This window comes from Dysidea avara, chromosome 1 (genome assembly GCF_963678975.1).
Source record: "Dysidea avara chromosome 1, odDysAvar1.4, whole genome shotgun sequence".
NCBI lineage: Eukaryota > Metazoa > Porifera > Demospongiae > Dictyoceratida > Dysideidae > Dysidea > Dysidea avara.
The window spans coordinates 53,481,592-53,507,104 of NC_089272.1; the positions used below are offsets into that span (position 1 = coordinate 53,481,592).

A 25,513-nucleotide genomic window follows, 5' to 3' on the forward strand; every position below is an offset into this window, starting at 1 on the left:
CTGTTCTATTAGGGTAATTTATAATACTGATATTTTTAGGCTATTTATACACACTATGAACTTTTCATACTTATGGACTACCCCTGGTTCCAAGTGGGGTACTGTCATGCAAGTCAAGATCCAGCATGCATGACAGTACCCTACCTCCACTGTCTCATTTTACACTTGCATTAACAAATTCCCCCATCCCCGAAACAGTCAGCAGAGAAAGCTTCCAGAAATCCATTCTGCAAGAGAGGCCATAAGGCAAACAATTGTGATGTGGTAGTCAGCCCTAAGCAAAGGCTGGGTATAGTAAAATGGGACAACTTGTGTTTTAATTGTCTTGTGCAACACAAAGCATCCCAATGTAACTCATGGTTCACATGCAGGGAGTACAAGAAATGTCACTATACCAGCTTTTGCCAATGCTTTCCTGCTGACAGCAACCCCCCACCAGCCAGTATTCAACCCACATCTGTAAAGCAGCCACCCTCAACAGAACAAACTTCAGGCCTTACCACATTGGCTTCTACTCTCATAACTGCCTGACATACCTATGTCTGCTTGTTAAAAACTGCAATTGCTGATGTGTCCTCATATACAACCACTATTGAAGGCCATGTTTTGTTTGTCGAATTGGGCACAGTGGTCATTCATTACACAACAGTTAGCAAATAAACTTCAGCTTCAACCATCAGGTATTGAAACCATCTCAGTCATTTGGCACCCAAGTGTCCCCATGTAGAAGCCTTGAAGTGGCAACCATGTTTGTCCATACTCTAAACGGCACTCGCATACAGATTTCGGTCCTTATAATCCCAAAGCTTGCTGCTCCAATGCAAAACTCAGTACCCACACAATTGCATAGTATTTCTTACATACAGGTACTCCCACTGGCTCACCTAGTGACCAGAGATCTGAACTTTGAAACCTCCATTCTTATTGGAGCAGACTATTATTGGAATTATATACAAGACCACATAGTGAGGGTGATGGACCCACCACTGTGCAATCACACCTTGGCTATCTCCTTTCAGGTCCACTCTAGTTTCCACAGCTCGTAATGACATCCAACTTCCATATTTCCATTCTGCATTGCCTGTCTCATGATGAAGATGTGTGTTTCTGGAACTCAGAACCCATAAGTGCCGCTGATGAAAATCTAAGTAATGACTTTCTTCAGCAGTACATGAAGCCACACATTAGTATACAACCAGATGGATCTTACAGCTTGCAATTTCCGTGGAAGGAAAGCCATCCCCCTCTACCCTCTAATTGTTCTGTTTGTTCTAGATGAACCAGATCCATGGTTCACCGATTATCCAGAACACCAGGGTTACTGAAACAGTATAGTACCATCATAGCAGATCAAGAGAGGAAAGGCTTCATTGAATGAGTAGCTGACTCTGATCACACCTACAACACTCATTATATCCCCCATCATCCAGTGAGGAAGGAGTCAACTACCCCCAATTAGGATAGTTTATGACTGTAACCGTAAGCAGTCCCACAGCTCCCCAAGCTTGAATGATTGTCTTCATGCAGGATCTCCCTTTCTTAATGACCTTAGTGGCATTCTTCTACAATTCCAACAACACAACTTTGCTTTCTCAGTAGACATTGAGAAAGGATTTCTCCATGTTTTCCTTGACAAGACTGACCAGAATAGACAAATTCCATAATAAGGCTTTATAACATATAGAACAAACCATTGCCCCTACCAAATTTTGAAAGGATAGCATGTATATGTGATAAGATATGACATTTTGAAATTTGTGGTTTTCCCATACATTTCTATGTGAGAAGGCTACAGTTGCCCCTTCTGGACAATTACAAAAATTAGGAATTTCAATGTATGCAAAGACCAAAAATTCAAAAGTACACATATCTCAATTTTACATAATTTGTAGGTGTGCATGTCAACAATAATCTCTCCAAGTTATAAATGGATAGAGTATATAGGTCATAAGATATGACATTCTTTAAATCTCATGATTTGTGTGATTAGTGAGAAGGGGCAACTGTTGCCCCTCTCATTGACAATGTATGGGAAAATTGCAGCTTCAAAATGTCATATCTCATGACTTATATATCCTTCTAAAACTTGGAGTGGTGACTTAAGACATTGACACCTACAAATTTAGGTTGCTAGGGGAAATGGTCAATTTTTTCATTATTATGAAATTTGTTCATTGTACAAGATTTTTATGGCTATCAGACCCTGACAATGCTAACATTCCTTTCACCACCTACCACTTTAGGGTAGTACTATTTGGAGCTATCAACTCTCCATTTATGCTAAAGCTTCCCTTGCATTTCATTTTACACAGATAGGCTTGTGTTGATTGTGCCAGCATAATTTTTGGCATAATAGGAGATCAAAAGCATAATGCTGGCCATAATGGACCATAATTAGGAGCATAATGGGCAAATTTTCCCCATGATATTTATAAATTCTGTTATAACAGTCACAAAGTCAAGGTTTAGATGGTGAAATGATTTCTGACAGTGAGTAGAATAATGCACTACTACAAGTTTACACCACTTGACAGAGCAAATGCTTTTCATTGGGGTTTCAGTTTTATAGGACACATACAGTCATGTGACTTGTGACAACTAGCACTAAGGCATGACAAAGTAATTTAGCTGAGCTTCAATCATTGAATTGGGTATTATGTAACATGTATCATTGTCTTATAAAATGTGATATGATGATTATGATTATTGGAAGCTCGACTGGAAGACGCTATGATGATATTGTTTTAAAGTTAATTAGTGTTGAGTCAGATAGCTATTGAATGTCTGGACATTGAAAATAGTGATGTCTGTGTAGGTCTGGAGTGAGACTGGAGTTAATAGGAAAATATTTCAAAAAGATCGAGATTCTTTAATACAGCAGTCAAACCCTCTAATAGTACAGTCATTGCATGCAACACAGAGAATGAGAACCGTTTAAGTGTTTATCCCCAGGAGGCTAATATGTTTTTGTCATGGTGCGGTAAATGCAAGTTACATAATATACCGAGCAGTTGCTGTCCTTTGAATACCAACTGCTGCAACTCAGAAGATCAATCATAAACAATGCATAATATATGATTTGCAAACAAAACTGCAAAGATATTAGATAATAAAATGTGTATAGCTTCTGAGGGACTATAGACATACCACCAGACCCCCTGGTCTAATATGCTTATGAACTCTGAAGCACATGACTCTTCTCCATTTACACTAAATCACATGGAGAATGTTCCTGTACAAAAAAAAAAAAAAAAAGCATAGTGCATTTCTGAAAAGCATAAAATCAAGCACAATAGGCAGAAAATTGGGGAAATTCCAAAAAGCATAATAGGCAAATTTGGGAGCATAATAGACTCAAGCCCAAGCACAGAATCTCGATGCTACAGCCAAAGACGTACTCCAGAACCTGTGTGTGGACAACTTGGTGCTGGTTGTGACAGTGAGGAGACAGCCATCCAGTATTTTATTCAATCCCAATCAATATTAAGCAGTGCTGGTTTCAATTTACGTTCATGGGCATCAAACTGCTCCCTTCTCCAGACTACCACATCACAGCAGAAGGTCGCTGAAGAGAACAGCCCAGTGAGGGTGCTTGGTATGATCTCGAACACTCAATCTGATTCAATGTATTTATCACCATGCACTGGCAGTCCATCTGCAGTCACCAAATGACAAGTCTTGCAATCATCCTCAATGGTTTTTGATCCCCTTGTCGAGATATCACCAGTCACAGTTTCTGCCAAACTGTTTCTTCACCAATTGTGGCAGGAACACATTGGCTGGAACACCACAATGAATGAGGACCTTTGTGCCAGGTGGAAGGTAATTGCAGACACCATCATTGGTGCCACCACACTATTGTTTCCCCACAAATACACAGCTTTACCATCAACACCTCAGAGTACATGTACATACCTTCACGTCTTTGCTGATACCAGCCTTAAGGCTTATGGAGCTGTAGCATTCATCCAGCAGGACAACAGCATACTAGCACTTGTGATGTCAAATGCGAGGGTAGCTCCACTCAAACAGCTGACTTTTCCAAGTCTTGAGTTGAAGGCTGCTGTGCTTGCAGTTATCCCTTATCAAGACATCCCTGAACCTTGTGTAGCTCTAGTCAGACAGCCAGATTGTCCTACACTGGATAGGTAGCCATTAACCACTGCAACCATTTGTTCATCACAGGGTCAAAGCAATCTGTGCAGATTGTCCTACACTGGATAGGTAGCCATTAACCACTGCAACCATTTGTTCATCACAGGGTCAAAGCAATCTGTGCAGATTGTCCTACACTGGATAGGTAGCCATTAACCACTGCAACCATTTGTTCATCACAGGGTCAAAGCAATCTGTGCAGATTGTCCTACACTGGATAGGTAGCCATTAACCACTGCAACCATTTGTTCATCACAGGGTCAAAGCAATCTGTGCAATCTCTGTTTGCGGAAAGTACTGCCCCTCAGCACACAACCCAGCAGACCGCTTAATCAGAGGTATCACCACTGAACAGCTCGTCCTCAGACCTTTGGGCACATGGTCCAACATGGCTACCTATACACACTACCTCTGATCCTGCAGTGGTTCTACTCACCTGTTCAGAATTAGATTGTACTGATCATGTGCTCGGTGACCAGACTAACCAATCAGAATCCACCAGCTACAGTGGCAAGCATTTTCAACATCAGTAAGTACAGCAACCTAAGCAAGCTGCTAGTGGTCACTGCATACGTATTGCGGTTTGCCAACAATGCCAAGTGTACATTCTCCAATACAAACACACCTTTATCACCAGCAGAATTGGCACTAGCTACAGTGAAGTGGATCCATGCTGTTCAACATGAAAATTTCCAGCAGAAATCCAGAACCTGCAGTCACAGTCCCAACAACTATCTCTAGTATGACAGCTGCAACTATTCTTGGACAAGGACATGCTACGTAGGTGCAGTGGGCAAATACACAATATCCCATTGTCTGAAATAACAAAATTTCCATACCTCCTGCCATCAAAGTACCACTTCACTAACCTGGTGATACTACAAGCACACACACAACTACACCACAGTGGCGTCAATGCAACACTAACATTGATACGCCAACGCTACTGGATACCCTCAGGCAGGCAACTGGTGTGATCACTCATTAGCAAGTGTGTCACCTGCAAGAGAGTTGCAGGTAAACCTTATGCTGCTCCAGGCCCCCACCACTAGTCAAGGGTCGGGTAAATGCTTCACACCCCTTTAAGGTTACCGGTGTGGATTTTAGGCTCCAGACTATTATGCCCAAAATTTACCTATTATGTGCTTTTGAGCATTGCTCAAAAATTAAGCCTATTATACTCAAAATTATGTTTTCAAAATCAAGATTATGCTCTAGAACTGAATGTTTTATTTGGGTATATCAGCTTTCCTGACTGCTGCATTAGAGTAAGTGACTGTTCTATTAGAGTATCTCGATCTTATTTTTGCAAAGTGTGAATAACCAACAAAGAAACTGTTTAATAAGTTGTATCACAACATGAAATGCACTAATAATACTATTGGAAGTGAATATTTTCTTTCTTTCAGCCATGCATATTGCGCATTTTAATTAAATTTTCAAATATCATCCCTATTAGCTGGAATTATTCTTGATGCTTTTAGTACCTATTATGCTTTAAATTATGCCAGTATAATCGGCCGGTGCCTAGTGGATTTTATAGGAGCTTTGTATGTCTGCAGCAGCACCGGAGAGCATGAGGTTTACATTTGCCACTTCACCTGTGTGGTATCCAGAGCAATCCACCTTGAAATTGTGTGTGATTTAACCTTGCAGTGTTTTTACAGGCACTCCGCAGATTCATCAGCCGGAGATCACAACCCGGACTGATGCTGTCAGACAATGCATCTACCTACCAAGCTGCAATGGAGGAGCTGCAGAAGTTATTCTCATCTGCCGCATTAGCTGAAGAACTATGCAGAAGAGGTGTAAAGTGGCATTTTATTCCAAAGAGAGCTCCTTGGTTTGGAGGTTGATTTTTGGGAGCAGTTGATAGGCCTCACCAAGTTAATTCTGAAGAAAGTCTTGGGCAAAACTCATGCTACTCTAAAGAGCCTCCAAACAATGATAGTTGAAGTGGGAGCCATACTTAACAACCATCATATGTATCATCTGATGCCAAAGACATTGAGCCAATTACACCCTCCCATTTACTGCTGGGTAGACCAATTGTTTCCTTACCTCACCATGATGTCCAGTGTGATGAATTTACCGACCCAACATATGGATAGACTGCTGACATAAGGGGAAGTGCTAAGATTTATGCACTGTTGCTTACTCATTTCTGGAACAGATGGAAGTCAGAGTATTTAACTGCCCTACATGAATTCTACCATAACACAGCTTCCAACACACAGCGTGTGAAGGTGGGAGACATTGTTTTAATTCATGACAATATTTCCAGAATACAGTGAAAACTGGCTGTGATTGAGAAAGTTAATGGAGGAGCTGATGGACTAATTCGTTCAGCATATGTCAAAACTTCTACCGCCCATAGCTAAGCTATACCCCTTAGAGGTCACAGCTACAGTGAAATTTAAGCCTGCAGATATGTCGACACCACAAGATGACACTGGAAGGGAATCAGCCACAACCTCAAGTAGCCCTCAACTAGTCAAGCAGGCAGCCTTACTAGGGTGTCAGAGAGTACAGCAGTGGACCCATTCTTTAAGTGGCCCCCCCGGAAGATGTCGAACATTGATTGACTAACTGTTTGATTATTGCAGTTACTATTTCCTGTATACTGCGCATGTGTGTATGCTAATTCTTTCAGATAAATAAAACCGTTATTACACGTGGCACTAAACTATAGTTGCTGTACGTCAGACAATCCCCAGGGGCAAGGAGGGTTCCACTCTGATTTACAACTTCAGCCTAGACTATAAGCCAAAGACCAAAAAAAAAGGTCATTACATGCTGATAATGACAATAGTTAGAACAAATAAGTGTAGTAACTATGAGGTGATGTGTTGTGTAGCAGCCCCTCGCCAACCATGATCTCCTTATTTATAAGCTTGCTACACTATTCCTCTGAAGAATACTGTGACTGTTCTATTAGAGTATCTAGATCTTGACTGCTCTATTAGAGTATATTGATCTTTTAAAAAGGTTATCAAGGGGCCTCCTGGGGGCCCCTTTCAGGCTGGGGCAAAAATCCCCATTTGCCCCCTGTGGGTGGCCCTGGACACACTATCATGTGTATTGATAAGGAATGGAATTTATGTAAAAGGTGCAACCTTCAAATGCCAGGGGAAAAGTTGTGGAATCAAATGTGACAAATAAGATGGCTGCAATGATGTTAATGCTTTAGTAATGCATGTACAGCCATTATTAAAATTGATTTGCATTACCATCATTGCAGCCATCTCTTTTCTGTCCCATTAATTTCACAACTTTTCACCCTGGAGTTTGAAGGTTGCACTCATTTTTACAGCTTGTCTGTGTGTCTTTGGATAATGATTTATATGCAGGTGGCATTGTTTTTGTTTCAGAAACATATGTCTCATTTTCTACTGGTATGAATACAGCTGTACTTAACATCAGTGTTACAAGTGATAATATCCTAGAAAGTAGTAAATACTTGTACATTGTAATCAACAATAATTCTCTTCCTGATGGAGTTGTTACTGGCTACCCTAGTCATGCTACCATCATAATAATGAAAGGTAAATGTTGTATGCATGTTGTATGTTAAATATTTGCTTCATGCTATATAGTTCCAACATGTATAAATATGGGAATGCTTTATGGAGTTGGAAGTATCATAGAACCAAACTGTACAACAAGATGTACTTGTGTTGGAGGATCCTTTAACTGCACTAAACAGCAGTGCATCATTGATGGACCAACATGTTATGGGTTTGGTTATTCTCACTATCAGACATTTGATTCACAACATTATGATTTTTATGGAAATTGTGAATATGTTTTAGTACAACCTTGTGATGGTACTGGGTTTAATATCACAGGAGGATATGATGAACATGATGAGCTTCTCAGTTATGTAAGGATTGCAATTCAAAGTGAGAATCTTGAAGTAGTTTTAGAGGGAAGGGGGAACAATGAAAGGACTATCACCATTAATGGTGTTATTCAACTAGTTAGTGATGACAGATACATTCTGCAATCCAAAAGTGTTGAGATAAGTAGAATTGGTGGAAATTTTCATGTGTTCCTTGTAACATATAAAGTCAAAATAACATGGGATGGATCATATGGTGTGGGCATCACTGTGGCACATACATGGTTAAACAAATTATGTGGACTGTGTGGAAACTATAGCAACAATCCTAATGATGATTTCAGGATACCAAGTGGTGAAGTCAGTTTGGATCCTCAACAGTTTGGTGCAAGCTGGGTGTATAAAAACACTTCAAATAACTGTATTAAAGTTCCATCTTCAGAGTCTTGTCCTGCTAATATCACAAATGAGGCCCACTCAAGATGCAGTGAGTTGTACAGTGGTATTTTCAACATTTGTAATGGCATACTTGATCCAGTTCCATACATTGATAAATGTGTTAATGACTATTGCTTCTGTCACACTGACAATAGAGAAGACTGTTACTGTAACAGTTTAGCAGTATATGCTGCAGCGTGTGCTGCTAATGGAGTGGTCGTATCAAACTGGAGAGAAGTATTTTGCGGTAAGTTTATCTGTTGTCAGACTAAAAAATATGCTACGATGATAATTGATGTAGAAATTCACTGCCCATCTGGAAAGATATATCAGCAATGTGGTCCATTGTGTCCCATTACTTGCAGTAGTTATGGCAATGCAACATGTTATAGTGGGTGTGCTGCTGGCTGTATTTGCCCTACTGAGAAACTGCTGTCTGATGGAGAATGTGTTGAGGTATCTAAGTGTCCAGGTGTGTATACCTATAGTAAGGTTGAGTGTAACTAAGTTGTACAGCGGAATTTCAGTTGTCCAAACACCAACTATCTGAAACGTTTCTTAATCAGATGCAAAAGGAATAGCTGAATGTTCTGTGAGAGTATCTTAATATTATTTTCTGTCAGCATACAGTTTTATTTATATTTTCCATGCTGAACAGCTTTAATGATATACCCATTTCAGCTATTCAATGCTTACCTGTCAATTGGATTACTGAGGTTCCACTGTATAGTCTTGTAAGGTATAACTATATGATAATATAGTAGAGCTGCAAAAGAGTGCACCCTATATACATAAAGTATAAAAGTTGTAAAATCAAAGGTGTTTATTTGGCACAATGTAAGTGATGACAGCTTTTGGAATCTAATTTATTATATGCATGCCATCTACAGGATAGTATAAGTAGGTGCACCAGCACAAAATGCGCATTACTAATAGTCCCCAGTATACTATGCCGGACCCACACAATGTACTTGATCCTTACACTCAAACTTTACCCATTCATTCAAACTAATGCAATATACAGTAATCATATGAAATGTAAACATACAGTATTTGACTGGTTAATAGCTGCAGCTCATGTAATAAAGATCCGCCCTGGATAAAATCTGTAGCTATTATCTGAACTTGACAGTATTCAAGATGCTAGGTTAATTTGGGATTATTTATTTACATTTGCACTGTCTCTACAACAATTCATGGTAAATGAGGGAGAAGAAAAGAACTGAACTTGGAAGGAGCTTACTGAAGAAGAGTCACAAAATGAGGGTGTGCTCAACACATGATACTAGGTAATTATTACCAGCTGCTGGCCTCAGTTGGCAATAGTAACTGCAATGATTCAAGGATGAAAGCAAAGTTTTGAAGTAGCATTCGAGTTAGAAGTTGTTCAATATGCCGAGAAGTCATCAAATAAAGAGGCCGGATGAAAATTTAAGGTTGACGGTTGACGAAAAGTGCATTAATTTGTCAGTGGAAACTACAAAAGATGAAACTAATTAAATTGTGCAAAACAAAGAAGAAGCCAAACAAGAGATTTCCTGTAGGAGGTAAAAAGCCAAGGATTGATGATCTTGAGGAATATCTGATTGCATTTATTGATGCTATGTGTGCACAAAGTTTGAGAGTGACATGCAGTGGGTATTAGAAGGCACGTTTTGCTGTGTGAACAGCTGGTGGAACCAAGCTGAAACCATTTGTTGTGTTCAAAGGCGTACGGCAAGATCCAAAGCTATTAAAGTACCCAGGGATAGTTGTTACCTACAGTTGCAATGGATGGATGAATGAGTAAACAGCAAAAACAGGGATCGAATAAGTATGGAGAACATTATAATTTCAATATAGAATGCATACAAGTGTCAGATGATGCATTCTGCAAAAGCATCAGCGAAGAGTACACATCCATCATACCCAGTGGTCTCACCAAGCATCTTCAACCAGTCGATGTTTCATGGAACAAACCCTTCAAGCAGCAAAAGGTTCTTTAAGCAAAGTCCAAGATAGAAGAACTGACCAAGAAACTCACAGAAGTCAACAAGGAAGATGATGGTAATCCATCTGGTGATCAATGTAGAGAAGTCACGCGAGCAATAGATGGGGGCACATGACTGACCATGCCGTTGAGTTGTTAACAGTAGTGTTTTAGTGTTGTAGGACTTTTTGCTCACAACTCGTACTTGTAATATTAGGCTCAGAGATATTGTTATATTTAATGTGTGTTATTGAGAAGCTATTGAGTCTAATTGTTACACTATTATTTGTCAAGGTGTCACGAAGACGCACCCTAGCTTTACACAAAACTCTGACACTGATGAAGATGATGATGAGTTAGAGGATAATGAGATAGTCATAGACAAGTCACATTGTGATGAAAACTCTTCAGCCAGTGAATCATCCAATTCAGAAGAACCATCTGATACAGAAGCATTAATGTATGTGCAATGCCACTAATATGTAAACAATGGCAAACCAGTGTAAACAAAATATAGTGTAAACAGTGTACAGAGTAGAAATTATTATGTAAATATGTACAGTTTAAACAAAGTATTGTAAGCTGATGGTGTTCATGTGCATTTTTACAATCTAACATGCAATATATTCATTATACGTCTGTTGTTGTGCCAAAAGCAAGAAATTTCCAGCCCCCCTTGTATTGAGTCCCTTGAATATTGCCAAGCTCCCGTAATTTCATACAATATGCTTCCACCTTCTAAAAAATTACCAACAAATTCTTGAGATTTTCCTAGGAATGTGTCCAACTACTTACAGTGAGTCTAAACTCTTTAGCAACCAAACTGCTACAACAAATCAATCATTATCAGTGGCGATTCTAGACCTAAGGCACAGCAAAACTATTGTGTGTATGGTTGTAATATAAAGTAGAATTTCTGGTGGTACAACCCCAGAAGTTGCAGAATTTGAGGGCTTGAAAACAGCTTTAAAATTATGCTAAAAACATGAAAAATGTAACAATTCCAATCTATACTACAACTATTCCCCAAAACTTATTTTTCAGCAGGGGGCATGGCTCCCCTTAAAATCACTTGTGATCATTATCATTTCCATTCTCTTGCTCACAGAACATCTCCAATTATTTGGTTCCAAATCCACATATATGTGTTGTTATACTCCCTGACAACACTCTCTACTGATAGTTCATGTATCTCAGCTACACAAATGGCTACAGCTTGCCCTACACTTCTTTGTCCTCGTATGTTTCAATTCTAATTAGTTTATTAAGGCGCCAGCTGTTGATTACTCTGAGAAACTTGAGTTGCTCACACCACAGCTTGCACTTCAAGGAACTGCTGTTCACTGACAAGAAACACAATAGTCTTTACAGAAATTACTGTGATTGCATTATTGTATGCATGTTTTATACAGTCGCAAAACTGTCATGACTTGCATAAATGCCAGACCCTTTCACTCCTCTATTGCCCTCGGATAGCAGCTGCCTTTGCGTAGTAGCAGCAGGGTTTTTCTTGCTGAAAGTTATAGTAGCCACGGTTATTAACCGGTCAAAAACAATACTACATCCACAGTGTATATAAACTTATCAGTAACATCAACAAAGTACATACAATGTTCGTTGCGTAAGTTGTACAATGATGCTGTCCTTTCTTCAATTTGCACAAAAACGTCTTCAAAATGACGAGCTCTAGAAAATGCCACATATAGCTGTCCATGTGAAAAAACGATTGCTTCATGTAAATGCCGACTTCTCCAAATGTTTGTCCCTGAGCCTTATTGATGGTCATAGAATAAGACACACACAGTGGGAATTGACACTTAGTTAAAACAAATGGCATGTCACTGTCTGATGGTGAAAGTTGTATTTGCAGTATCAACACTCTGTTTTTGACTGCTGTTCCAGTTAGGATTTCAGCATCAATGCAATTCTCATGTAGACGGTATATCATAAGCATGTACCATTACATAGCTAGTCCCTCATGTATAAGTTGAGGTTCCACAGTAGCATCACAAGTGTATCAACTTTTAGCGACAGCCTCTGGAGAGGAATTCTGTGTGGTGTCGAACTGTTTAAAAATTCAATTTGATACTATGCCCTCTCCTCATCGTCATCTGTTAATATGTTATCTGAACTAAAATAAGTTCTAGTGTCACCTGGAATACACTGCAGTATGCAATCTCAATGATTCACCATTAGTGAGGCACAATATCACATGATCTGCGAAAGGGTGTCTCAAATTTATCACAAAAATAATACTGATGTCACCACTGAATTAGTTACACATCTATAGTTAGAAATAAATGTGTATGCCAACTACTCATTGTATACAATTGTAATTATGGCGTTAAACAATAAACTTGTAATGTGTTGTCCTAGTCATGAATGATTTTTAGTCTAGTGATTAAATTTTTGCAATGGTAGTTTTTGTACTAAAAATCCCAAAATTTTAGGCTATCACTTTAATTATTGATGATTTTTATGCAAAGTTAGTAGTTACAAATAAGAGTCAGGACACAACAGAGCCACCACCAAAACGGACGAGATGATCTGCCACAGCATCACCCCTTGCCCCTTAACAACCGATGACATACCTGCCATTGTGGCAGCTATCGGGTCATCACCCTCCACAGCTGTGACGTCGGCAAGTGGCTCTACCAACACTATCTTTACTATGGCATCCTCACCAAACACAAGTCAAATACAACACATTCTAGAGATCTAAAAAACTCTACACAGCCTTCGCCACACAGTAGCAACCAACCTTACTTCTGCCACATCCAGCAACAAAACTGACTCTCCCATCATAATCAGTTGTGGGCTCTTACCTATCCCCACCAAGTTAGTGAATAGATGGGCTCTTTGTGGAAATTTCAGAGTTTTTGCCAGATATATTAACATCTGCCGATTACAATATCAGCAAAACTACAGTGACAGCCAAAAGCTGAAGCCCACCAGAGAGCTAAGCATATTGGAATGGGTTCAGTCTTTGCTATGTACATGGCTGTTCTCCCCTGAACTGCACTACAGCATATTCCAGATCTCCTTGGCTACCAACAGCAGATCATCCAAGCCTCAATCAATCACAAGCCAAGCTGTTGGGCAGTTTATGACCATCAAACCATTTGAAGGCCTCCACCACTGCTTCAATTGATTGGTCGATGACTGATCTCAACATGGCACAATGCTTTTCCGACCCAAGGACTACCACTGCCACAGACAAAGCAAAGGTTCCCTACAATATAAGGAAAACTTTGAGCAATCAATCCTCCCATGCATGTATCTGCACTGGAATGACGACCCTAACCCTAACTGATCCCATTCCAACTGCAAATATGAGCATACTTGCTACAGGTGTGCCTTTAATCCCAGAATCACCGACCATCACCACAAAATAATGTTCTGCCCTAAAAAGGGTAAGAGGTATGAGCCTCTAATCAACCAGGCAAGCGGTCAATCTTGAACAATAATTAATTATTATTGTTGCTGTGAACATGTTAGAACTGTTATGGTTTCCAGAAATGATTACCTTCACATCAAGACACACGGTAGTGTGTCGTGCGGCCCAAGAAGCCGGCGCGCCACACCGTGAGTATATTGACAAGAAGAAAGAAAACGTCATTTTCACACCTTTGTATCTCGGTGATCACTTATCTGATTGGAACCAAATTTGCTACACAATTGTCCGCCAGCCAAGGGAGCCTACATTCCAAATTTGAAGGAAATCGCTCCAGCCATTTCCGAGATACGAGCTGCCAAAGTTTCGTGTTTTTTTCTTCGTTTTTTTTTTCTTCTTCTTCGTCTTTTCGCACACTTGCAAAAATTGCTATAACAAGCAAACGCGTACTCCTATCGCCTTGAAATTTGGCACACAGAAAGGGAGTCCAAAGGCGAATGCTAGCATCAAATTTGGTACAAATCCGATGAATGGTTCAGGAGTTATGACCGATTATTCGCGTAAAACAAGATCGATTTGTTGTCACGCCTACAGGGTAAACCGCTTCATGGAATGAGTTGAAAATTGCTATGTAGATGGAGTAACCATCGTAGGAGTGCCTTTTGGTGGTTTGAAAGGAATCGAGATAAAGACCACGGAGATATGACACAAAACCCAACCTGTGTCACAATTACGCGATCGATTTTTATGAATTAAAAAGTATTAGTTTTCACGCCTACTAGGCAAACCGCTTAGAGCAATGAGCTGAAAATCGGTGTATAGCTGGAATAATCTTCATAGAAAGTCCTTGGAGTAGTACAGAAGAATCGGATTACAAACCACTGAGTTTTGATTCGAAAGCCAACTCCGTGTAGCAAATGCGAGATCGAGATACTCTAATAGAACAGTCACCCTAATAGAGCATTCGGCTAATTTATTTACTCCAATATAGAATTTTATTACATCACAAGTTATTCTGTAGGGAGTTCAGCTGCAAACAGTTAATCTTATAGACAGTTCAGCAAGAAGACAGTCACCATGTGGAGAGTTAAGCAAATATATCACTATAGAGATTTAGAACATTACAAGCCACACTGAAGAAAGTTCAGCTATAAACAAGTCATGCACTGTGTAGAGAATTCAGCTACAATTAAGTCACTCTCTAGAGAATTCAGTTACACAGAATTCAGCTACACACAAGTCACTGTAGAGAGAGTTCAGCTACAAACAAATTACCCTTTAGAGTGATCAGCTACAAACAAAACACTTTGCAGGGTGTTCAACTGCAACAAATCAACCTTTAGAGCGATCAGCAATGAACAAATCAACACAAATCTACCTGTAGAGAGATCAGCTAGAAACAAATCACCCTGAAGAGAGTTCAGCTACAAAAAATCACCCTGTAGAGACATCAGCTAGAAACTAGACACAATGTAAGGAGTTCAGCTACAAGCAATCACCCTGTAGAGAGTTCAGCTAAAACAAATCAACCTGCAGAGAGATCAGCTACAAACAAATCACCTTATAGAGAGTTCAGCTACAAACAGATTACCTGTAGAGAGATCGGCTACAAACAAATCAACCTGCAGAGAGATCAGCTACACACAAATCAACTTTTAGAGAGATCAGCTACAAACAAATCACCCTGTAGAGAGATCAGCTAGAAACTACACACAATGTAAGGAGTTCAGCTACAAACAAATCACCCTGTAGAGAGATCAACTACAAACTAGACACAAAGTAAGGAGTTCAGCTACAAGCAAATTACCCTGTAGAGATTTCATCTACAAACAAATCAACCTGTAGAGCAATCAGCTAGAAACAAATCACCCTGAAGAGAGGTCAGCTACAAAAAATCACCCTGTAGAGAGATCAGCTAGAAACAAATCACCCTGAAGAGAGGTCAGCTACAAAAAAATCACCCTGTAGAGAGATCAGCTACAAACAAATTGCCCTGTAGAGAGATCGGCTACAAACAAATCAACCTGTAGCAGCTGCAAACAAATTGCCTTGTAGAGAGATCGGCTACAAACAAATCAACCTGCAGAGAGATCAGCTACACACAAATCAACTTGTAGAGAGTTCAGCTACAAACTAGACACAAAGTAAGGAGTTCAGCTACAAGCAAGTTACCCTGTAGAGAGTTCATCTACAAGCAAATCAACCTGTAGAGCAATCAGCTAGAAACAAATCACCCTGAAGAGAGGTCAGCTACAAAAAAATCACCCTGTAGAGAGATCAACTAGAAACAAATCACCCTGAAGAGAGGTCAGCTACAAACAAAACACTTTGCAGAGAATTCAGCTACAAACAAATCAGCTTGTAGAGAGATCAGTTACACACAAATCAACCTGTAGAGAGATAAGCTAGAAACAAATCACCCTGTAGAGAGTTCAGCTACAAGCAAAACACCCTGTAGAGAGTTCAGCAACAAAGAAACCACCATGTAGAGAGTTCAGCTGCAAACAAATCACCTTATAGAGAGTTCAGCTACAAACAAATCACTCTGTAGAGAGATCAGCTAGAAACTGGACACAATGTAAGGAGTTCAGCTACAAGCAAATCACCCTTTAGTGAGTTCAGCTACAAACAAATCAACCTGCAGTGAGATCACCTACAAAAAAGCACCTTGTACAGAGTTCAGCTACAAACAAATTACCCTGTAGAGAGATCGGCTACAAACAAATCAACCAGTAGAAAGATCAGCTACACACAAATCAACTTGTAGAGAGATCAGCTACAAACAAATCACCCTGTAGAGAAATCAGCTAGAAACTAGACACAATGTAAGGAGTTCAGCTACAAGTAAATCACCCTGTAGAGAGTTCAGCTAAAACAAATCAACCTGCAGAGAGATCAGCTACAAATAAATCACTTTATAGACAGTTCAGCTACAAACAAATTACCTTGTAGAGAGATCGGCTGCAAATTAATCAACCTGCAGAGAGATCAGCTACACACAAATCAACTTGTAGAGAGATCAGCTACAAACAAATCACCCTGTAGAGAGAACAGCTAGAAACTAGATACAATGCAAGGAGTTCAGCTACAAGCAAAATCACCCTTTAGTGAGTTCAGCTACAAACAAATCAACCTGCAGTGAGATCACCCACAAAAACGCACTTGTACAGAGTTCAGTTACAAACAAATCACCCTGTAGAGAGATCAGGTAGAAGAATTCACCTTGTAGAAAGTTCAGCAACAAAGAAACCACCATGTAGAGAGTTCAGCTGCAAACAAATCACCCAGTAGAAAGATCAGCTAGAAGAAGTTACCTTGTAGAGAGTTCAGTTACAAAGAAACCATCATATAGAGAGTTCAGCTACAAAGAAATTACCCCGTAGAGAGTTCAGCTAGAAGAAGTCACCTTGTAAAGAGTTTAGCTACAAAGAAACCATCATGTACAGAGTTCAGCTACAAAGAAACCACCTGTACAGAATTCAACTACAAACAAATCACCCTGTATAGAGATCAGCTAGAAGAAGTTACCTTGTAGATAGTTCAGCTACAACAATTCACCCTGTAGAAAGATCAGCTAGAAGAAGTCACCTTGTAGAGTGTAAAGTTACAAAGAAACCATCATGTAGAGAGTTCAGCTGCAAACAAATCACTCTGTAGAGAGTTCAGCTACAAAGAAACCGCCATGTAGAGAGTTCAGCCTCATATAAACCACCTTGTAGAGAATTCAACTACAACAAATCACCCTGTAGAGAAGAAGTTACCTTGTAGAGTGTTCAGTTACAAAGAAACCACCATGTAGAGAGTTTAGCTGCAAACAAATCACCTGTAGAGAGTACAGCTAGAAACAAATCACCCCGTAGAGAGATCAGCTGGACGAAGTCACCTTGTAGAGAGTTCAGCTACAAAGAAACCATCATGTAGAGAGTTCAGCTGCAAACAAATCACCCTGCAGAGAGTTCAGCTACAAAAAAATCACCCTGTAGAGAGTTCAGCTAGACGAAGTCACCTTATAGAGAGTTCAGCTACAAAGAAACCATCATGTAGAGAGTTTGGCTACAAAGACACCACCATGTAGAGAGTTTAGCTGCAAACAAATCACCTGTAGAGAGTTCAGCTAGAAACAAAATACCCTGTAGAGAGACCAGCTAGAAGAGGTTACCTTGTAGAGAGTTCAGCTACAAAGAAACCATCCTGTATATAGTTCAGCTACATTTCAAGTCACCCAGTAGAGAGATCAGCTGCAAAAAAAATCCTGTGGGGAATAATGGGCATGTAATAAATATATGTATATAATTTGTATAATTACTAATAAAATCAAAATAATTGAAGTACTAAAATTCTTCTTTAAGTTCTTTTCTTCTTCCTGTGGTAAAGAAAAAAACACATGGGTTAAAAAAGCCCCAAAGCCAGCCATAGGCCGGCTTTGCAGTATACAAATACAAAAAGAAGTGATATCTAATCAAAAACAGCCAAGCTGTAAAAAAAGGTGCAGCCCCCAAAGAGGCCATGGTGAAAAAAGATGTGAAATCCAAGGTGGCGGCCAAGAAATGGCTGTGATGGTAGGTTAATGGTTACATTTTAATAACGACAATTCAGGTGAATTTTGTGCCGCTTGGTCTTGGCACCAAATTCACCTGAATTGTTGTTATTAAAATGTAACCATTAACCTACCATCACAGCCATTTCTTGGCCGCCACCTTGGATTTCACATCTTTTTTCACCATGGCCTCTTTGGGGGCCGCACCTTTTTTTACAGCTTGGCTGTTTTTGATTAGATAATAATTATCATTATGAATTATATACAGACATGCACAACTTGTTAACCATGCACGCTGTGTTAATCTGCATACCTGTATTGAATGTTCTACACACTGCTAAACAATGCTTACTAATGCTGCCCCCACCCTTTGTAGCTTCTCAACTGGATTTTGATACAAACCAAGAGGACTCATGGCTCTCTCATGTGCCAAAGGCCTCAGACATTATGAAAGTTCCCACAGGAGCAACAGCAATCACATCACCCCTTATTATACAAAATTGGATCAACCTCCTGGCAACCCAACCAGATCAATAGTTGGTAAATTTCTTCACTGCCGGTATCTCCCAAGGCTCTTTTGAATAGGCTATCACAACCCTCAAAACCCTTTAATTAGGCTGTGCCCTACAACACCTTAACATAATTGATCATTACCTGAAGGAAGAGCTTGCCCTTCTATGAGTTGCTGGTCCTTTCTGCAATTAGTGCCAGAGGCACATATCAATCGATTTTGGGTCATCCCAAAAAACATCAAACTGGGAAATGGCACCTCATTGTGGACCTGTCCCACCCATCAGGCCACTGTGTAAATAATGGCATTCCAAAGAATCACTGCTCACTCTCCTATATAACCATGGATTCAGCCATTGCAAAATCAACTGATTAGCAGAGAAGCATTACTTGCCAAGTCAATATCAAAAGTGACTTTTCCCTCTTACCATTCCAGCCCGCAGATTTCCACCTCCTAGCCATGAATTGGAATTCACAGATCTAATAATTAATAATTGTCTCCCCTTCAGCCTCCATTCCACTCCTAAGCTTTTCAATGTCCTGGCTGATTTTTTTATCATGGATTCTGGAGCAGATAGGGGTGTCTCCAGTTCTTCACTACCTGGATGATTTTCTCATTAATTGTTCCTCAATGTCACCATTGTGCTCTATTGACCCAAAAATGGTAACAGAAGTCTGTTTATACCTTGGTATCCCCTTGGCAGTAGAAAAACTAGAGGGACCAACAGAATCACTTACATTCCTTGGGATTGTCTTAGACGTACATCACATGGAGGCCCACTTGCTACCTGCCAAGCTGCAATACATCCACAGTGAGGTCGCAGTATGGCTTAAAAGAGAAATGGCCCAAAAAGGGCTATCTTGTCACTTGTAGGTCTCCTATAGCATGCCACTAAAGTAGTTAAGCCATTTTGTATCCTGAATGTGTACAACAGCATGGCATTAGCTTTCTCCACTATTTCCTCCAGGAAGCTTCCTTTGATCACCAGATATGGACAGATGCTTCGAGTACATGGGGCTGTGATTCATGGTTTGGAAATCAATGGTTTCAGTTTCCCCTGACCCCCTGAGTGGAAACCAATTACCATAATAACCAAGGAACTCATTCCTATTGTCTTGAGCTGCTCAGTGTGGGGAAGATTTCTTAGTAGAAACAGAGTAGAGTTCCTGTGTGACGACCTTGACGTTGTGGAGTCCATTCAGAAAGGTCCATCTAAGTATAAACTAGTGATGCATCTTCTTAGATGTGTCTGGTTCTTTACAGCCATACACATCACAGCTTCACACTAACTACTCTTAAAATCATACAAAGCATCAAGCAGATACTTTCCAACCAGTCATCCAAGGTGGCAGCCAAGAAATGGCTGTGATGGTGGGTCGATGGCAAAAAATTAAACAATTCAGGTAAATTTTGTGCCGTTCTTGGCCAACATAACCAATTATATAGCAATATTTACAAGCAATGGAATAGGTTGGTGGCAGGAGGGCCCACCGCTAAATCACAATTTGTGGCCACAGGTGACACCTTCACATTTGTGGCTTCAATGAATCCTGTGATGGGGTTAAAGCCCCATTCCACTGTACCAATAGCGTTATTGACTGGCTTTATTCTTTATTCCAAAGAATTTATGTTGGAAAAAGAAATTATCTTACTCAACCATGCCGCCTTCTTGAAATGCTATAATAAACAAGGTCAATAGTAGTCATCAAGGCGAATATAAGGGGGGGGGGCAAGGGGTGTTGTGCCCCCCTGGCCCTTCCCTTGCCCCCCTTGCCCCCCTTGGAGTCATAGTACTATATTGATACCAGAAACTGGAATCATGCATTCACACTGTATTCAGAAGTATAGAAAGCCAATGGGCAAATAGAAGACAACAGTTATAAATGTGACTGGATTTTGGAAAAACGATCCAAATCGCACATTAGAAGTTTCGAGATGAACGGTTTTAAAGAACTGAAGCCCGCATAGCTCTCCAAGGATAGCAAGCACGCGTATGAAATTTACACAAAAGATGCATCAATCTGTTACCTTTCAGGCCATGTCCAGTACTTGTGGCTGCTTGTAGAGTTTCCCGCCAAATAAGATAGAAAATCTGAGCAGTTGGACAAGCGAAGTAGTATCACGAGGGGTGGAGGGTGGGGGGTGACAGGGAGGGCAAGAGATAGACCTCAAAATGGAGGCAGACCACGACTGGAGTCCAGACACGAGATTACAAGGCTGTGCTGGCTCCTTAGTGGCTGATATGTAGCAAATCAACAGAGAAAACGTCTAGCCAACATTATAAGGCTGTCCACCAGTAAACCACAGATTCTTGCCAAGCCAGGTCCTTCACAAGGCCTGAAACCGCCATTTGAGCACTCCACACCACCCAGAAAAGACGTCTATTAAAACCAGCCTCGAGTAGTTTGAGTACTACTGAGGATCAAAACTAGTAGTATGATAGTGTAGTTATCCACTGGTGGTGTTAGTTTGATTTTGCCTGATGTGCGATTTGGATCGGTTTTGTAAAATCTGGTCACAAATGTACTTTACAGTTATACTGTACATTGTAAAGAAAGTAAGACATTTGAATTTTTGTGCCAAGATTGAGATACTCTAACAAAGCAGTCACTACTCTAATAGAACAGTCACAATTTCAATGTCATTATAACAATAGCTACAACTTATTTTGATTTAGCACACTTTACCATCAAACAGGTTTTGTCTCAGATAGGCTATCTAATCTTAATATGCATTGCAAGCATACACTTCATTAGCTAAATGCTATCAAAAATGCTCCCAAATTCAAACCTAGGAGGTCTAATTTTTAAAAATTTTCTCCGACTACAGTCGTAAAACTGTATGTCTATCATTCATCCAGCTATATTGAATAAAGTTATGCAACTGAATATAATTTATGCACTAGAATTCCTTTAGTGGAATAAACCCTGTTGTACACTAACATTCCTTGGCCCCCCTTGACAATGCCTCCTAGATCCGCCTATGGCAGTCATGTATGAATGACATTAGTGCTACAGCTCTTATTATATTTTTGTCTCTCGGTTCCCCTCACAATACAAAGTAGGCATAACACCATCAGTTTGGATGGACCTCAGTTAACTGTAAAAGAAACCCCCACTGCTCTTTAAAGGCACTTATCTCAGTAGATGATCGTTACTGTCAGCTTCTTAGAGTCAGCAGCCACTTCCATAAATGCTTTAAATATTCAACTACCATCTTTAAAAACAGCTATAGTCTTTCCTGAAGGACACCTTGCTGGCAAGACATGACTTCAGTAGTATACGTTTCAAAGCTCATGCACAGATTTTAAATCAGGCAGCCAACACATGACCATAATTAGACACACATTTGGAAATGCTCACATTTACCAGGGAGTTCGTTCAATTTTCCAAATACATGAGTACATTCTAGCAATTTCATGCTACTATACCTATTTCACCTTCCCCCTCCCACAGGCCACACAACACCTCTGTCACTTAGAGTGTAACTACTTTCATTGTCTCTATACCTTTCTACACATTTGTACATGTACAATGCTACCACTAGTATGACAGCAGCATGTGGTAGGTGCACAGACCTCAAGACTAAGAACTGCATGGGTGGAAAAGTTACCTCAATATGTAACCTTTCTGTGGCATCTAGTTAAAAGAAAATTGTTGGTGAGAAACTTTCCTCACCTCTAATTTCTTTCTTACACCCAAGCATAGCAACGAAGTTTGTACTTTGACCTTGATATTTCCAATTTAATAGGCTTCCCATGCAGCGATTGAGACCCTGTACATCTACCAATCTCCTTTAATAACCAGATTGTAAGGGGATTGCCAAAGTAATAGAGGTGAGTGTTAAACATTAACATTAATGAAGTTTATGTTACACTCAAGCAACCATCTTGGATATGAATTAATTGGCCTAGCACATTAATAAGAATAAAGCATGCACTCTAATAAGGATGTATGCACAACAGCATACTTGGACAGATACCACATGATATCAAAGCAAACAACTTACCCACCCTTATAATTCCCTCCCAAATGTTTATAAGTTACAAAAGTTGTTTTCATTCAAACAGTCACTTATTGTTTCACACTAACCAATCCTTGTTGTAGACGAAAGTATCATGTGTTACTCAAATCTGAACATCCTCGCATGCATCTAGTTATTGCCAAAAGTGCTTATACAGTATATGCAGGAGCTGTGATCACCTCAGTAATTCTTACTATTAACCATGCAGGCGCATGTGTTTTTGGTCCGCCTTAATTCACTACCTACACCTACCTGCCCAAATGTCACCTAGCAATTATGCAATGACCTCAATACATGACTGGTGCAGCCAACGAGGGTACCACCAGTGAAAATCAAATACACCTGCAGATGACTGCCAGTCAGTTAAAATTGTGCTTGAAGTTCATGCTCACCACTACATGATGTCCCCTCCCCTTTTACTCTCGCCACCACTACATACAGTACTAGCACTGGCAGTGCATTATGCAAGCTTGAACATGTTACTCTTCCTCACGTGTTTCTATATGTATACTTATCACCAAAATGCCAATATGCAGGAACTGTGATCACTTCAATAATTCTTACTATTAACTATAACAGTTTTGTGAATGAACATCATAAAACATGCAAAGTACTTTGTTGACTTGTTTTCGAGGACCAATCCTATTTTGTAAGCATAGATTATTATTATGGCATAGGGTAAATTGTGATGGAAAGAAATTTTGAACGTGAAATTTAGTGGACAGCTAAAAAAGATCACACATTCTTACAACTTGTATACAACAAGTGTAACAAAAAATTTGGAATTTTCAATATGAGTAGGGATCAAAGTAATAAAAAGTACTGAAACAAGTGAGATTTACCACCTGATGCCTTACTACTACACACATATCTTACTAGAACTGCAGAGGGTCTTGAAATGCTGAAACAAGTGACATTATCTACCACCTGAAGTCTTGCTAGTACACATAATCCCTACTTCAGTGCCTGAGAAGTTATAGACAATGGCACTGAAGTAGGGATTGTGTGTACTAGCAAGACTTCAGGTGGTAGATAATGTCACTTGTTTCAGCATTTCAAGACCCTCTGCAGTTCTAGTAAGATATGTGTGTAGTAGTAAGGCATCAGGTGGTAAATCTCACTTGTTTCAGTACTTTTTATTACTTTGATCCCTATATACTCATATTGAAAATTCCAAATTTTTTGTTACACTTGTTTGTGTACTTTTTATTCACCTGCAGCATATTAGCAGAATCTCCAGGATTACATGCAAGTTCTCAATGTAAATGCTAGTAACATAGTACAATGGACTTTTATACAGACCATACAGCGAGGTGTGATGTAGAATGAAATCTTTCTCAGCAGAAATGTATAGTTGTCTTATATTTTCATTACCAGAAATTGTTGACTGCTTTATTGAAATGTAATTTATTTATTTTTTCTTGTAATTTGAGAAATCTTAATATGTGATTCTCATCTACCATCTGTGCACTGCTCATTTCTACAACAAAATCTATTACAAATGCTAAGTTCATAAGGATGCAATTGCAAATTAATTTTATCATGGTACTAATTTTGCTGAAGTAAATTATGCATAGAAGTACCATGCATTTTATAATAGCTACCAGTTATAGCTTAAGATTCATCAAAGCATTAACACATCACCACACATCTACCCTGATTTGTTGATAGGCGATGATTGGTGTTGATGATGAGGTTAGGCTAATTATTTAGGGAAGCCATGACGTTCAGATCTACCTTCGGTACTGTACTTCTCTTTCTTATTCGACAGTATAGTGTCTTTGTGTGTTTCATAGTATACCCTGTTAGTTTCCTTCCTCTTATTTCTCCGTGAGGCTTGCTTTGAAGGCATGGGTGAATCCAATATTACCTCGGACAAAACACACAAAACGATAATAACAGCAATACTCTTAGTTAACGCTATCTTGTTACAATAACTGAATTGAAAATAACACTAAATAGGTAGTGCTGTTCAAAGCAAAGAAATGCGTTTAGAAAAGCAAGCCGCAATTAAAACGTTGCCAACTATCTTTACTTGAAAACAACACTTAGATATCACTAATATATATTCACTTACACGTGTATATAGTTCGACGTTGAACAACTCGCTCTTTCTCAAAGTCTACTTCTAAACAACACGTGTATTCGAATAATTTAGTGCGACAACCTTTCTGGCCGGCTAGTGTTTGGGCCCTGCGCTAGCGTAAGCCGGGTGGTGAAGCCCTACCATGCTGGTGATTACCAAGGTTGATGGCCGCAGTAAAGAAGGATAAAAGGTAAGACAATAGCGCACACACTGTATCTTTAGTGCTATGTCAAAGGTTTCTTCTTGCAGAAATTTTGAGTGTTTCTGTGAAAGAATTAGGGCTGTAGCAGTACCCAGTTTTCCGATACGCTTGACTGAACGCATCAGTCAGTCAGTCAGTCAGTCAGTAGAAAATTCGGTTGGATAATATATTTTTTTAGATTCGTAGAAATCCATTGGATGCGTTTCGAGCTGTTTTGAAAGCATAGGTGTGTTTTGTTTTCATAGTACAATGACGACAAATCGCCATTATAGCTTAGAAAGTCTGCTTTTCGTCGATTTTTTTTGGCGGGAAATGATGAACCTTGATGATCCCTACCATTAAGTACTACCGTACTTA

The 25,513-nt window shown here is 39.6% G+C and overlaps 1 protein-coding gene across 2 annotated transcripts in view; it reads left to right on the forward strand.

Moving 5' to 3' along the window:
• LOC136268829 (uncharacterized) overlaps positions 1-25,513 on the forward strand; it is a 168,288-nt gene that overhangs the window by 107,169 nt on the left and 35,606 nt on the right. For both annotated transcript variants that reach the window (XM_066064304.1, XM_066064296.1), the window contains exons 8-10: positions 7,527-7,700; positions 7,752-8,681; positions 8,736-8,906. In XM_066064304.1, coding sequence (XP_065920376.1) covers positions 7,527-7,700; positions 7,752-8,681; positions 8,736-8,906 — 1,275 coding nt within the window. The remainder of the gene's footprint in view (positions 1-7,526; positions 7,701-7,751; positions 8,682-8,735; positions 8,907-25,513) is intronic.